The 15,602-nt window shown below is 43.2% G+C and overlaps 1 protein-coding gene across 6 annotated transcripts in view; it reads left to right on the top strand.

Moving 5' to 3' along the window:
• Positions 1–15,602, top strand: part of adam22 (ADAM metallopeptidase domain 22) — a 480,389-nt gene that overhangs the window by 379,270 nt on the left and 85,517 nt on the right. For all 6 annotated transcript variants that reach the window (XM_038797995.1, XM_038797996.1, XM_038797998.1 and 3 more), the window contains exon 23: positions 5,797–5,965. In XM_038797995.1, coding sequence (XP_038653923.1) covers positions 5,797–5,965 — 169 coding nt within the window. The remainder of the gene's footprint in view (positions 1–5,796; positions 5,966–15,602) is intronic.

Below are 15,602 nucleotides of genomic sequence, written 5' to 3' on the forward strand. Positions count from 1 at the left end.
CTTTCACTACCAATCCCTCGGGTGCAAGAACCTCCATGGATTCCCTTCTCCCATTTCTTCCATAAGCCCAGCCAGCACCTTCACCCCCCCTCCCCCCCCCGACTGGGCAAAAGAGTACGGCTGAGACCTGCTCAACCTTACTCCTGCACCAAGTTCCAGTCCCCACCTACTATTAGCTCATGCGAATCCAAGTCCAGAATGGCCCCAATACCTTCCACGCGAACCCTACATCATCCCAGTTAGGGCCATACACACTTGCCAATGCCACTAACCTCCCCTCCAAAGGTCCTGTTACTATCACATATCTACCCCTGGTCCGCCACCACCTTCTCCATCTGGAACCTCACTCTCTTACTGACCAAAACCGCAACACCCCACACCCTCCTGTCGAACCCCAAATGAAACACTTGGCTTACCAAACCCTTCCTGGTCCTTCACCCTCAAATGAGTCTCCTGTAACATAACCACATTGGCTTTTAAACTTTTTAGGTGCACAAACATCCTCAACCTCTTCATTGTCCTTCGCAGTCCCCTGACGTTTCACTCAACTAACTTGACCGGGGGTCTCTTTTCCCCACCTCCCCCTTCCACCCCTCCTATCCACCATCATCATAACTCCGGGCCCTGCCCACTGGGCTGGCCAGCCCTATACCATTGTTGCCATCGAACCCCCCCCCCCCCCTATCCACTTACTCTCGAAAACACCTCACCCGATATTGATCTCTTCCCCACCCCCTTTTCATACCTCTAAGGCCTATCAAAACCTAATCACCAGGCTCCAATGTCTGCAGCCCTTCCCCTCACCACATCTCCATTCACCTCCATTCCTCAGGTGAGGAAGGAGCAGTGCTCCGAAAGCTAATATTTGAAACAAACCTGGTGTTGCAAGACTTCTTACTCAACTTAGCAGGGTACACTACGCCAAACCACACATCACTATTACACAATGCCGTCTTCACTAGACCTAAGGCCATCCACCTCCTCGCCAGCTCCACAGTTAAGTCCTGGTAAATACATATACCAGCTCCAGCCCACTGCACCTCCCACTTCTGTTTCACCCAACTCAGGACCTTCTCCTTCACGTGGTACCTGTGGAAATAAATAATCACTGCTCTTGGTGGCTCATTCACCTTTGGTGAGGCCTTAAAGACTAATGAGCCCAGTCCAATTCTTACCCCGAGGGATCCTCCCCCTCCCCCACAAACTCTGCCAACATCTTGGCAAAGTCCTCCGCCCCTCCCCATCCTTCAGGCAGGCCCACGATCCCCACATTTTGCTGCCTTGATCTATTCTCCAGATCCTCCAACTTAGCCAACAACCCTTTGTTGGCCTCGACCACCCTCTGCAGCTCCTTGCCCATCGAGGTGAGCTGATCATTGTGTTGCACCATGGCCTTCTCCAGTCCCTTCATTTTCTCAGCCTGCTCCCGCACCTCGCCGGATGTCCTTGACACAGCCGCCTTCACCAGGGCAATCGCCTCCTCCACCAACACCTTCAGGCATCATCTCCTTCCTCACCACGTCATGTACTTTGCAAACTGTTTCTCCAGTTCCAAAGCCATCACCTCAGTCATCTTCTCTACCGTAAGCATTGCGGACCCACCCAGTGACACAGCCTCCACCATCTTTCCAGTTGCTGAGCTGACCCTTTCGCTTGATGGCGAACCCTCACTCTTTCCCTTCTTCACGGCGGTTTTTGTTTGGTTTTACGACATGCCCCTCCTTCCTTCTGCCTTTCTACACTCAATTGCCAAAAAATTCCCCCTGGGACTAGGCATTACACTCTTTTTTTAAAAAATCAAGCCTTGAGCAGGAGCCACACAAAGTGCGACTTCCTCCTACATGTCGCCACCAGAAGTCTCATAATAAAAATATATAACGTTTCCACTTACAACAACTGTATTGCTGTGAATTAATATTAGCTTCACACTTTACCTCCGTCACTTGTCATTAATTACAATTGTGAAAACTTATCAAAAGGTCTATGAAAATCCAAGTGTATTACAACAACTGTCTTTCTCCTGCCCACCATATCAGTAAGGTTAAAAAAAGCAATTAGTTCGACGTGATAGGCAGGATTTTCAGGCCCTTCCGGGTGTCATGTGAGAATACCTTTAAGAAATGGGTGTTTAAGAAGCGTACCTTTAAGAAATGAGTATTAGCAGTGATGTCAGAGTGTGGGTGGAGCTGGGCTGTCGGTCAGCTTTTTACTTTCATTTTAGGCTGTTTGCCGCTGGGTGTGTTTTAGTTTCGTTTTCAGTGTTGGAGCTGAAGCCAGACCAAGCAGGTGTACTGCTGTTCTCTCTGCCATCAAAAGACTATCTCTTGATCATTTGGTGAATTCAGAATTATAAATGTTGTAAGTAGTGACTTTAACCTGATGTGCTTCTGATAAAGGTTTTGTTTTTAAGTCGTATGGATGTTAAAAGGAAAGCTTAAAGGATTACTTAGTGTTGTATTCTTTGGGGGTTGTGTTTAAATTAATGGTTGCTAAGATGTTCACTGTATGTTTTAAAAGGTTAACTTGAGTTTATAGAATAAACATTGTTTTGCTTAAAAGAATACTTTTCCATTTCTGCTCTACCACACCTAAAAGTGTAAACGTTGTGGGTCAGGTGAACTCCATGATACACTATGGGGTTCTCTAAACCCTGGCCCATAACACGGGTTAGGAAAGGAGGTGGATAGGACCTAAACATATCAGCATAGGCAGGTTGCAGGTTTCCTGATCCCATTCACCATGTTTGCCATTTTGGCCAAGTTGGGTTTGGAACCCAGCATGACCACCTGTCCACACTCAGCAAACAATTAGTCTCAGTAAGAGTTTTGTTAAGAGTAGGCACTGGTGGACGATGGGGGACAGTTCAACTGCTAGGAGGCAGACACTCAGTAACAGGCCAGGGTGTCAGCACTTCAAGCTCAACACCCTGCCTGGGTTGGGTGCTGCCATAGGCTATCCTGTAAAGGGATTCCACCACCCCTCACCCACTGCTTCGCACAGAAACCTGGCTCTGCTATTATATTTCTTAAATAATTTCTTAGAAACATTGCTAAGGAGGAACCTCTCTGTCACTTACCAATCATTGCAACCAATGTTCCTCTTAAACTGAAGGCCACTGATTAACCTTCCAGCTTTGAGAGCCTGCCCTCACCACTTAATTGGACAGAGAAGCTAGCTCCATGCCAATTAAAGGGGTACCCAAAGTCAAATTCTCAAAGAGTGACCGTTTCCCTCCAGGGCTTGGATTTAGGACCTGTTTTCAATCCCCAAAGTGAAAATTCAATCCAACATCTTCTTTGAATCCATACCAATTGTCTTTCAACAAGATCTTTTCTCCAATTTATCTGTATATTTTTTAGATTCAATGAGTTGATTGGTTCCTTCTCAAACCCTCATGTTTCTCTGTCTTTTTATATACCCTATTGCACAAAACCACATCAGGTCTGACCAGTTAATGTAAATATCCTTTGGCCGGGATTTTCTGTCGAATGGATTCGGCAAGAAGTCCAAAATCGCATTTCACATCGCCCTGGAAGAATGATGCAATTGTCCCCTTCCCCCTTCAGTGGCGGGTCACATTTCCCACCATTCAACATCAGGAACCTTTTTGGAATACATTTGCATCTCATTATCATGCCCATATGGCAGCATCTACCCCCTTATCAAAAAATCCATCCATTGCGGTGTGGTGTCAGAATGCTGCAAAGCACAAGTGGTTTAAAAAGATGTGCACCTGGTGAGCAGACCTCCAAGGGGAGCTTGGAGGTGAGCACAATGCTCACAGAGCAGGTCCACATCTTCAGGGGAGAGGGGAGACGAGGTTTGACTCGGGGGACACTAGGCAGGAGTCAGGGGATACCAGGGTTGACTCGAGGGAGATGGAAGTTGACTAGAGGGCACCAGAGTTGATTCGAGGGTTGACTCGGGGGAGACGGGTCGAGTCGAGAGAGACACAGCGTTGTCTCGTAGGAGACCTGGGGTTAACTCGAGGTATGATTTTGGGACGACAGAGGTTGGCCCATAGGTGACCCGGTGTTAGGTGAGCCCGTGAGTTGACTTGGGGGAGACCGGGTTGAATCGGGTGAGACGGGGGTTGACTGGGGTAGGCTCTGGAGAGATCGTGTTTGACTAGGGTGATACAGGGGGCGAGTCTGGGGGAGATGAAGGTTGATTTGCGGGAGATGAGGGTCGAGTCGGAAGAGACTGAGGTTTGACTTGGGAGAAACTGGAGAGTTTCTGGAGGTGGTAAGTACCCCATTGCAGCTGAGACTACTCAGCTGTAACTCAATTTACACAATTATGCCCACTCAAGCATTGATTAAGTGTGTGAGTGCCACTGATTGCTGCTCATCATTTAACACTTGGCACACTGACTTCCAAAATCAACGACTGCCGTAGTGAGCCTGCACCATTGCCGGCTAGGCAAGCAACTATATCCCTTTAGGAAGTTGGTACCGCCCAAGGAGAATGCTCCTAATCCTTGGCTGTGGACTAAGGTGCATATTGACATAGACCAGGTTGAGTGCAATTCCTTGGAGTAAATCTTTGGACAATACCTGCACCTGTGAATATGTGATGAGTCTGTGAGTTGAGAGTGATGAGAAGAGTCACATACCCTAGCAGAACAGAGGAGATCATTCATCCTCTTCTGCGCTGGATGGCTGTCCACTTCTGCAGGATGTTGGCACTGATCATCACTGCCATTGCCGTCCATGCTGGGTTAGTAACCTTGCTGGCAGGTTTTCACCCTGAGCACAGGTAAACCACATCACCAAGGGGCATCCACAGCATAAAGCAATCACTCCAGGGAGATGTTTGAAAAATTGTCGGCACATTTCCTGACAGCCATCACTTCCTAGCGACCTGCGAACTGTGCCTAGTGTGTGCTGGGGCGGCTTTCAATGTGGTGCCCTGATGATTAAAGCGCTGAGATGATGGCAGGGCACCAAAATCCGAGACGATCCCACCAGCGATACGGCGTGTAATCTGCATGAAAACATTCGGTACTAAATGCCACACTATATGGCGTGAAAAGTCACCATTGCCATCAGCTGCCTGAACACTGCTTTTCCCACCCAACATTTTCCCATCGACGATATTGGAGAAAATCCTGGCCCTTTTATCAGTGCTTTGAGAAAGGAGCAAGTGACAAAAGCTTGGCAAAGTAGAAAGCACAGCTAAGTGACTTGAAACTTTTCAACATTGATTTTAATAAAGGGTCTATTACTTAGCAGAACTTAAAATATATGAATAGGGTGGAAATGGAAGGATACGGAATCCGTAGGTGGATAAGGTTTTAGTTTAGGCAGTTACCATAGTCGGCGCAGGCTTGGAGGGCCCAAGGGCCTGTTCCTGTGCTGTATTCTTTGTTCTTTGTTCTTTTCCGATTTTGTCATTGTGAATTTAGGCTGGGAATTTACTTTAGAACATTTATTTTAATCCAAAGAATTGAAATCTCTTGATATTATTTTAAATCGAAAATATGTGAATTAAAGATTTGGGCTGAAATTCTCCGGCCATTGGGATTCTCTGTTCCCACCAGCAGTGCATCCCGCCAGGGGGGGTTTCCTGTGTGGGGTGACTTCGAAGGGAAATCCCATTGACAAGTGGCAGGGGTAGAGGATCCCGCCGCCAGAAGATGGTGCGCCGCTGAGAAACGTGCGACTAGGTGACCGGAGAATCCCGCCCCTCAGTTAGAATTTTTCAGTGTTTGACACAAACAGCTTTGTCAATGTGCCAAAAATAACTTCAAGAAACCCTACTACTTTGTAATGTTGTTCTGTATGTGTTTTCTAGTGGTGGCCATGTCATATTAGATGAAGTTACAGATCTGGGATATGTGCAAGATGGAACCCCTTGCGGACAGGACAGGATGTGCATCAATCACAAGTGTCTTCCGCTGAAAGCATTTAATTTCAGTACCTGCCCTGGAACTAGTGGTGCAAGAAAATGTTCAGGACATGGGGTAGGTTCATAAAAAATGTCCCATTATTCAACAATTAGTGGCTATGCTGTAGACTGGGTAATTACCATCACCAGTTGGTAGTGGTGCCCGATTTTCTTATTAAATCTGTTAACATGGACCTAGAAATTCTCCTGTCTTTCTTGGCCCAGATAAATGCCAATAACTGACTGGATGAGGAATAATGTAGCTACTGCCTCTAATCATTTATGGGGGGGAAAAGTTCTATTTATTAGTAAGCACCAGTGAATGATTTCAGTTTTATATATTTTGAATTTAAGAGCTCCTAACAAAGCAAGTAAGTTAGCTAGACAAGTTCACTTCAAAAACAATGAAACTCAGTAAATTCTAAACATTAAAAATGTAAAAAAACAAATTGTTGACTGATTTCAGATGAATTTCAGACCATGAGATTAAATTTGGTCTAGAATTCATGAAGTATGAAGTCATTCTATACAGTTAATTGTAAAACTGTCAATTAATATTCCTATTAATATATATATATCTGAAATTTGAATCTGTGAAAAATGTGCTTGGATTATGAATTGATACTGTGCAATGTATTTGGATTATGAACTCATACTGTGTAAAGATATGAAAAGATTCACTTTTGGCGAATTCAAATATTTTGTAAAATTGACATACAATGCTCACATTTCAGATTTTCTTTGGTAGTGGTGAGATTTCCAGATGCCTGCCATCAGTTTAATATTCCTAAACAGTATTTTGTACTTTTGTCTTAGTTTTTCTTCTTCATTTTGAGAGACTGGCTGCCACATATGTCATTCATTTTTTTCAAAAGTGTAGTTGCACTGTATTGCTGCCTGCTTGTTGGAGATTTTCAGTGACACATTAAACCTGCCTTTTAAGTGCACAAGTGGAGTTTTTTTGATTTTATTCTGTTATCAAAGGGTAATCGAAATATTCCTTGTCGGTCAAGTTATGCATCTGTTAAAAAATGTGTTCGTTTAAAAAAACAAGCACCATCTGTTTCATGCAAAATGGTCACCAATTCTTCATTCATCATTTGTTACAGGACGATCACTCAAGGTTCTATTTGGTGATACTACTTGCTCTCCTGATATGCGGACATTGGTAGTCCAGGATAATAGAACATAAGCAGCTTTCTAATTGTAACCTGCAGTGAGAGAGATTCATGTTTAAAGTGATGCAAACATATAGCCTGAATTATCATGTTATTTTTTAAATGTTATCTTTATTATTTTGGACTTATGTTGCCTATTGTGTTTACATATGCTCTCTGTATACATATTTGCACTTTTAAAATTTACTTTGTTATGCAGATTTTTTATATTACATGAAATTAATAAAAAAAACAATAAGTTTTGCAATCAAAGCTAAATCAAGTGCCAGATATACATGGGGTAGGATTTTCAGACTGTGTGTTTTCCGGTGGCGGGCATGGCTTACCACTGGCCTCTGGCGGGATTTTCCAGTTCCTGCCAATATCTACGACGTTTTGCATGGCTCACCCGTCTCGCCGCTGGAAACCCACTGTGGGGGCGTCGCCTTCAGCGGGATCAGAAGATCCTGCCAACGAGAAGGGTCCAAAATTTTGGCCCATGGATTATGCATTGTACCATTTATCTTAACCTTCTTAACTGAGATAAATGTCCCAAACAAATGCTTTAATTTATTTACAATAGCTTACTTTTATCTAGCAGAGCTCTAATTAGTACAAAATTGAAGAACCTCAAACAGCCCTCCCTTATTTGCTGATGTTGAAAAACTATAATGACAGAATTTTCCTACCTAATGGTTGCTACTTTGTTGCAAGATGGGATTCATTTTCCATAGAATGTGCATGTCCATCGCAATGCAGAAAACTGCAAGTATTATTTGAGCTGAATTTATAAGACTAATGTAGAAACCGATAATATGCTACTGTTCACAATGAGACATCACGACTACCTCTTCAAATAACTAACTCCCTTTTAACTATGATATATTCTATTCACCATGTACTCTTAAAATAAATGTTTTGATTTAAATATTTCACTAAAATGATGATTTATGGCACAAATGAATGGAGCTGAATAACATGGGGTTAAAGGTACAGGTGACACTATGTGTGAATCATGCTTTCAGTGGTTTACCATCACCTTTGCCTCCCCATGTCTAGCCTCCCCCCCCCCCCCCCCCCAACCCAAAGATGTGCAGGGTAGGTGGATTGGCCGTGCTAAATTGTCCCTTAATTGGAAAAGGTGCCATCACCTTTTTGCCTGAAGTGATGTTAAATTTTACTAACAGAAAATGTTATTTTATATCAGCCGACTGTAATATTAATACTTATGCATATTTTTTATGTGAAGAAGTTTTACCTTATCTAGATTTTGTCCATTACTTGAAAATATTACAATGGAGATTATAGCGTATATAGAAATTCTGGGTAGGTTGACTTGGCAGAATAAAATATTTCATTATTTTCCTGATTTATTACTAACATGCTTCATATTTGAAAAATAGGAACAGGTTTTCCCAGCATAGGCACTGTTAAGCAGCAGCATTCTGATGCAAGATCATCTGCAATGTTAACTGCTTCTCTTTCCAGAGATGTTGCCTTAGCGGCTGTACACTTCCAACACTTTCTGTTTTTATTTCAGATTTCCAGCATCTGCAGAATATTTTCTTTTCTTTTACTGCTAACAATTCAGTTATGGGAATGAACAATCATCACCATGTGACATTATGGGAAATGTTCAGAATACAAAGGGTTAATATCATATCATAATTAACCACTAGATGGAGCTAGATACAGAACAATATAAAGCACTGACTTACAGACATCTGAAAGAGAGCTGGAGAGTAGAGCACAGGAGTAGTGAGAGAGATCAGAGTACAGTTATAGATAGAGTGTAGAGACTAGTGTTAGTTGAGTGTAGATTGTAGATTACTAGATTATTGTTTACTATAGGAGAAAGTGGTCGAGCTTTAATAGTGTAAATAAATGTTAGCTTTGTGAATGAACTTATGTGGTCTTTGTGACACTACAACATCCATCCTGAAAAAAGAATCATAAAGAACATCACAACCAAACATTCCTACGTCTAACCTTATGGATGGAAGGAAGATCATTGATGATGCAACTGTAGGTGGTTAGGCCTTAACACTCCCTTCATGAACTCCTGCAGTGATGTCCTGGAGTTGAGATGACTTCACCTGAACTTAGTATTAGAATTATTACTTTCAAATTGGATTCAGAAAATGCAGTGCAAATTGACAGAATTCAGAAACGCCGTGGGCAAGATTTAAAGAGACGTCAGATGCCGGAGGAGCTGAAAAGTCAGGAGCTGGAGTCAGGCAGGTGGAGTGCCATCTGCCACCACTGACATTTCATCAGCGATGAGGAAGGTAGCGGATGACACCCCACGGAACCAGAGGCCAATTGAAACCTTTAAGAGATCAATTAAAGCACTTCCCTCCATCACTGGTATTTTACCACGGGTGGGTGAGACCTCTGCCATATGGGGAGATCGCGAGGTGTAAGCTGACAGCCTCCTTGTAGGTCCGGCAGCAGTCTCCTAATCAGGCCTTGTTCAATGAAGAGTGCAGGAGGGGATGCCAAGAGCATTACTAGGCATAGTTAAACAACAGTCAGCCTGGTGATGCTACAACAAAGGGCTACTTCCATGCTAAACAGCAGAAATAGTATATCACAGACAGAGCTAACTGACCTCATAACCAAAGCATCAGACCTAAACGCTGCAGCCCAGAGAGTAACTCACCTCTTGATTCTCCAAAGCATGTCCACCATCTAAAATGCACAAGTCAGGAGTGTGATGGAATATTTCCCACTTGCCTGGATGAGTGCAGTTCCAACGACACTTGAGAAACTTGACACAATCCAGGACAAAGCAGCCTGCTTGATTGGCACCCCATCCACCACATTCAATATATTTCCTTCAGTGGCAGCAGTGGGTACCATCTACAAGGTGCACTGCAGCAATTCACCAAGGCTCCTTTGACAGCAGCTCCCATATATGCATGGGAAAGTCCTGGAATTCCATCTTTAACACACTGTGGGTATACCTATACCACACAAATTGCAATGGAGCAAGAAGGTGGCACACCACATTCCCAATGGTAATTAGGGATGGGCAACAAATGCGGGCCTAACCAATGATGTGCACAGCAAGAGCCACACCCTGTGCAACACCCCTCCCCACCCTCATAAATGCCACTCGTCCCCATAGCCAAGGCCTAGCTGACTAGTCCTTGCGACTCTGGCACCTACCCTGGGGTGGGTTGGTAGCAGTCCCATTAGTGACCACAACGTCCGGTTACCCTGCTGGGATTGAAGAGCTGTCAGCCCTCTGATTAGGCCCTGATGAACTTAAAATTCGGTCACACCTTCCAGAAACAGCAGAGGTATGGTTGCGCAAACTTTCCAAGTAAATGGCTGGATAAGTTGCTCCTGTTGATCTAGAACTTTTTCAGATTCATTTCTGAAAGTCTAAATGATCTAGCTTGTGACATACCTAAAGAAATTTGCCATTGCTTTACTAAATCAGGACTGAGTTTTTCTAAGCAGTTGAACATACCGGTCTGAGTGTTAATCCCGTACAGATGCTCTTCTGTTATGGCCTGTATGACTTGCTGATGCTTTTGAATGGAAAGCACTTTTGTGAATCAGCTAGTTCTTTTGCATCATGTCCAAGGAAACAAACAAACTACTCATTGAAATAAATTTAATTGAATGGAAATTTTAGGGGACTGAATCATCCAAATGATGACATTTTAAATCTATTGGAGCACTTTGAATTCATATGACTGGATTTTTTTGTTTGCTAATTTAACATTGGAAGTAATCCATGTGGAATAACACAACTGCAGAAATATTAAATGGCCTGGTCTGATCCATTCAGAATCACATGAGACAGGGAACATTTTATTTCAATGTAAGTGTGCTACTTTGACAAGAGCTGTCATTTCCATCTTTTATTTTAACTTTGATATAATTTCAGAAAAACTATTTTGTGAATAAATGAACAAAGTAGTAGCAAAGTGACACAAAGAGGTCTGTATATATTCACATATTCCTCCAGGTTTTCAATAACTATTTAAGTATAAAATGTTATTTTTCTTAAATCTAATGAAGCAAATCCGTATAGTTTGCCCTCACTAATTGGTAAGTGAAAATTCATATTTATTTTTCAATAATGAATAAAATTTGCATAACCCATATTTGGCAGTGGAAGGTTTAAAATACTCACTGTGTGCTAATGATGGGAGTAATTCACATCATTTATTCTCACCAGTGAAATATATTTGCACATTTTGTTCTATACTAAAACCTGTACCAAGAATGGTGAATGCTTTAAGATACACAATCATTTACAAGTACTAAATAAGCATCTGTAACTACAGTGTGTTATTGGATTAATGTGCATAACTGAACTAAATGCACCATACTAACATATAAAAGTTACATTTCTTAAAGAATAACATCAGATTTGGAATGATATTTAACCTAATATTTCAAAATTAAATACAATCTGAGCATTCATGTTAAACGCAGGCTCATTAATTTAAAAAAGGAGAAATCTGTAATAAGAAAATGATTTCCATGTTACAGTACAATATAGTTAGAGTATAGGTCTTTCTCCCTGGAGCTTATATGAATGAGAAGTGATCTGATGGATAAAATATAAAATTCTTAAGGAATTTGACAGGGGAGACGTTGATAATATTTTTCAATGGCTAGAGAATCGCAGAATAAGGGTCCAGCCATTTCAGACTGCGATGAGAAGAAACTTCTTCACCACAAAGTGTTGTAAATCTTTGGGTTCTCTACCCCAGAGAGCTGTAGATACTCAGTCATTGAGTATGTTCAAGATAGAGGCCGATAGTTTTTAAAATAATAATAATCTTTATTGTCACAAGTAGGCTTACATTAACACTGCAATGAAGTTACTGTGAAAAGCCCCTCATCACCGCATTCCGGTGCCTGTGCGGGTACACAGAGAAAGAATTCAGAATGTCCAAATTACCTAATAGCATGTCTTTCGGGGCTTGTGAGAGGGAAGTGGAGCACCCGGAGGAAACCCACGCAGATTCCACAGTGACCCAAACCAGGAATCGAATCTGGGACCCTGGAGCTGTGAAGCAACAGTGCTACCCACTGTGCTACCATGCCGCCTTTGGGTACTTAAGGAATTAAAGGACAGGGGTAGTGCAGAAAGGTGGAGTTGAGGTGGAGGTCTTGTTGAATGGCAGAGCCCTTATTATTTCTTATGTTCCTGTGTATTTTGTATTTATACAGTGACAATCTATGAGCATACAGTGCTTTACAAAAATGAGAATCTTATTCAAACGCACATGCATGAGAATAGCAGTTTAATGAATTTACACCACAATTGTAAATTGCGAAGAATTTCTCCACAGGAGAGTTTTACGTCTGTTGAATGTAAAATATGGTTACAAGTTATTTGTGATGGAAAGTGGGACTCTGATGAGTGACATTAACTTTATATATAGGGATTATACATTCTGTCTCTCTGACTCATGGGCTGGAAATCATTACATGTTGTTGATTTAAGTAATACATTGATTTGAAAGAAAATGTAAAAGCGGTTAAAAAAAAATACCATATAATCTGTCTTACTTGACAAGGTTCTCAATCATGTAACATTCTCTGTCTGTTCTTAAATAAGATGGCAAAACATGCATTAATTACTGTCACTGCTATTAAACTTTGCCCTCGAAACACTAATGTAATAATTAGCTAAATCATAACAGTGCTTAAAATGCATTAAGATTCAATTTAGTGAAGGAGAAACTCTTTTTCCACAATAGATTACATTTTTATAAAGTACTTAAACTGATTTGTACTCTTTCAAGTATTTACCAATTGCTAGAGCATTTATTGAAAGGTTAATTTACCAATAGGGGAGAAAAACTGCTCATCTGAGTTAAGTAATTTATTTGGGTGGCACGGTGATTAACATAGTGGTTAGCACTGTTGCTTCACAGCACCAGGGTCCCAGGTTCGATTCCCGGCTTGGGTCACTGTCTGTGCAGAGTCTGCATGTTCTCCCCATGTCTGCATGGGTTTCCTCCGGGTGCTCCGGTTTCCTCCCACAAGTCCCGAAAGACATTCTGTTAGGTGAATTGGATATTCTGAATTCTCCCTCAGTGTACCCGAACAGGCGCCGGAGTGTGGCAACTAGGAGATTTTCACAGTAACTTTATTGCAGTATTAATGTAAGCCTACTTGTGACAATAATAATGATTATTATTACTATTAAATCCAGTGACATACTCTTATCATCCACTGGACCTGAACAGTGGAATACGATTGCTTTAAAGTTTGGAGACATGGATGCTAGTGAAAACATAAAAACTTTTCCTTGACGTTTGCACCAACAACACTGAAATCAATGTACTGTATAATTGCGCGCAACACTTGAGCAGTTGAACATACCGGTCTTATTTGATTTAAATTCAACCATAAATCTCACTTTGTGGGCAATCAGCTTCGATTTAGGAACACAGGTTGGCACTCAGTCCCTCGAGGCTTTTCTGTCATTCTATAACAGCTGTCTGATCTGTACCTCAACTCCATTTACCCACTTTTCATCCATATCTTAGGGGTGATTTTGCATTCAACTTTCTACCTTTTCAACGTATCAGAATTTGTAGGGGACAAGCCACCGTGAGCGGCACAGTGGCCCAGTTGGTAGCACTGCTGCCTCACAGTGCCAGGGACCCGGGTTCAATTCTGACCTTGGGTAACTGTCTGTGTGGAGTTTGTACATCATCCCCGTGTTTGTGGGTTTCCCTCGGGGTGCTCTAGTTTCCTCCCACAGTGTGGGTTAGGTGGATTTGCCATACTAAATTGTCCTTAGTGCCCAAGGATATACAGGTTAGGTTATGGGGTTATTGGGATAGGTCGAGTGCTCATTTACAGGGTCGGCGTGGACTTGATGGGCCAAATGGCCTCCTTCTGCATTGTAGGGATTCTTTGGTCAAAGGCTTCCCGTTTGATTTACTACTACTGTATTCTCGGCCTCATCGGTAACTCTGCTGCCGGCAGCACAAGGCGGAGAATTTAGCCCTCTTTTTTTAAACAAAGAAATCCCCTTTAACACACAACCCGAGCATAAACACACAAGCCCCAAAGAACCATCATTGCAAATGAAAGTTCCAACACTTACCTTGTCCAAATATGATGTGGAGATGCCGGCGTTGGACTGGGGTGAGTACAGTAAGAAGTCTTACAACACCAGGTTAAAGTCCAACATGTTTGTTTCAAACACTAGCTTTCAGAGCACTGCTCCTTCCTCAGGTGAATACCATTCACTTGAGTTAGGAGCAGTGTTCCGAAAGCTAGTGTTTGAAACAAACATGTTGGACTTTAACCTGGTGTTGTAAGACTTCTTACCTTGTCCAAATAGACAGCGTCAGCGTCATTTAGTACATACAACAACAGTGAAAAGATAAAGCTACATGCAGCTACATACCCTAGCCCTCTTTTTATAAACATCAGTACTTATGTTGAATTCAGCCCAGATTGATTGAATTAAATTCTTCTTGCCAGTTGTCTGAAATGAAAAGTGTGGCAGTCTTTTAATGGACATGGTCCACGGTACATAATCACATATAATTGAGTACAAATCAGTGCTAAATTTAACAATGTCACATTGAACTTAAGGCTGTGCAACACCTTCAGGGCAGAGCCTGATACTGGAGGGCTCACCATTCAATTAAGGACGTGGGAGTTCAGGATCCCAAAGCTGGACGGCCAAGAAGAGGCCTACGGGTACCCTGTAATAGAGGATAAGTGAGGTAGAGGTGGCTTCAAAATGGAGACACATAAATGAAAAGATATGTATCCTGCAGCCAGCCCATTAAGGAGGGCTGTGGGGGAACCCCTCTACTGGGAGTGTCTGTGACTGCTCCTGCACCCTTGCAAGGGGGGTGGATTCTCCAATTCTGCGGCAATGTCCACAGGATCCGTCTGGTCTTACGAGCCGCACCACATAAAGCCCCCGGCATTACCTGACGATACGGCTGCAGAATTGCCAGGTGCGTGGCCAGGCATGAGCACGGCAGCGGCCGAGCGGGACCCGGCCTGCCAAATCATGAGTAACCCCCCTCACCAACCCCGGACCCCCCCCCCCCAATCCCTGCTGAATGACCCCTGCCAGCACCCCCCCCCCCCCCCCCCACCCCCCGGACTGATGCCGCTGGACACAGTCCGCAGCCGCCACACGGGTTCCCCGAAAAGTGAGAGGACATGCGTCCCATGCCGTCGGGGACTTGGCCCATTGGGGACGGAGCATGGGGGAGGGCCCCAGTGACGTCCTGAGGCTGTTCCGATGGGGTGGGGCGTGCTCCTCGAATACGCCGTTTTTGAAGTGGCGGAGCATCGGAAAAACAATGGCGTCCCCGATTCCGGCCTAAAAATGTATTCTCCAGCTGATCGCCGAATGCAATTTTGGCGTTAGCGTTTGGAGAATCCCGCTGGGGTCTCTGGACCTGCCTGAGACGCTGCTCCACAGCCTGTCACCAGAAGGCAGCATCCTGGCAGCTGAACAGGCCCTGCCACCTGCAAGGATCTGAAGGACATCTCAAAAATTCCTGTAGGCTTCCTTTAGTTGACCTCAATAGACTTTTA

This window comes from Scyliorhinus canicula, chromosome 5, assembly GCF_902713615.1.
Source record: "Scyliorhinus canicula chromosome 5, sScyCan1.1, whole genome shotgun sequence".
Classification (NCBI taxonomy): Eukaryota; Metazoa; Chordata; class Chondrichthyes; order Carcharhiniformes; family Scyliorhinidae; genus Scyliorhinus; species Scyliorhinus canicula.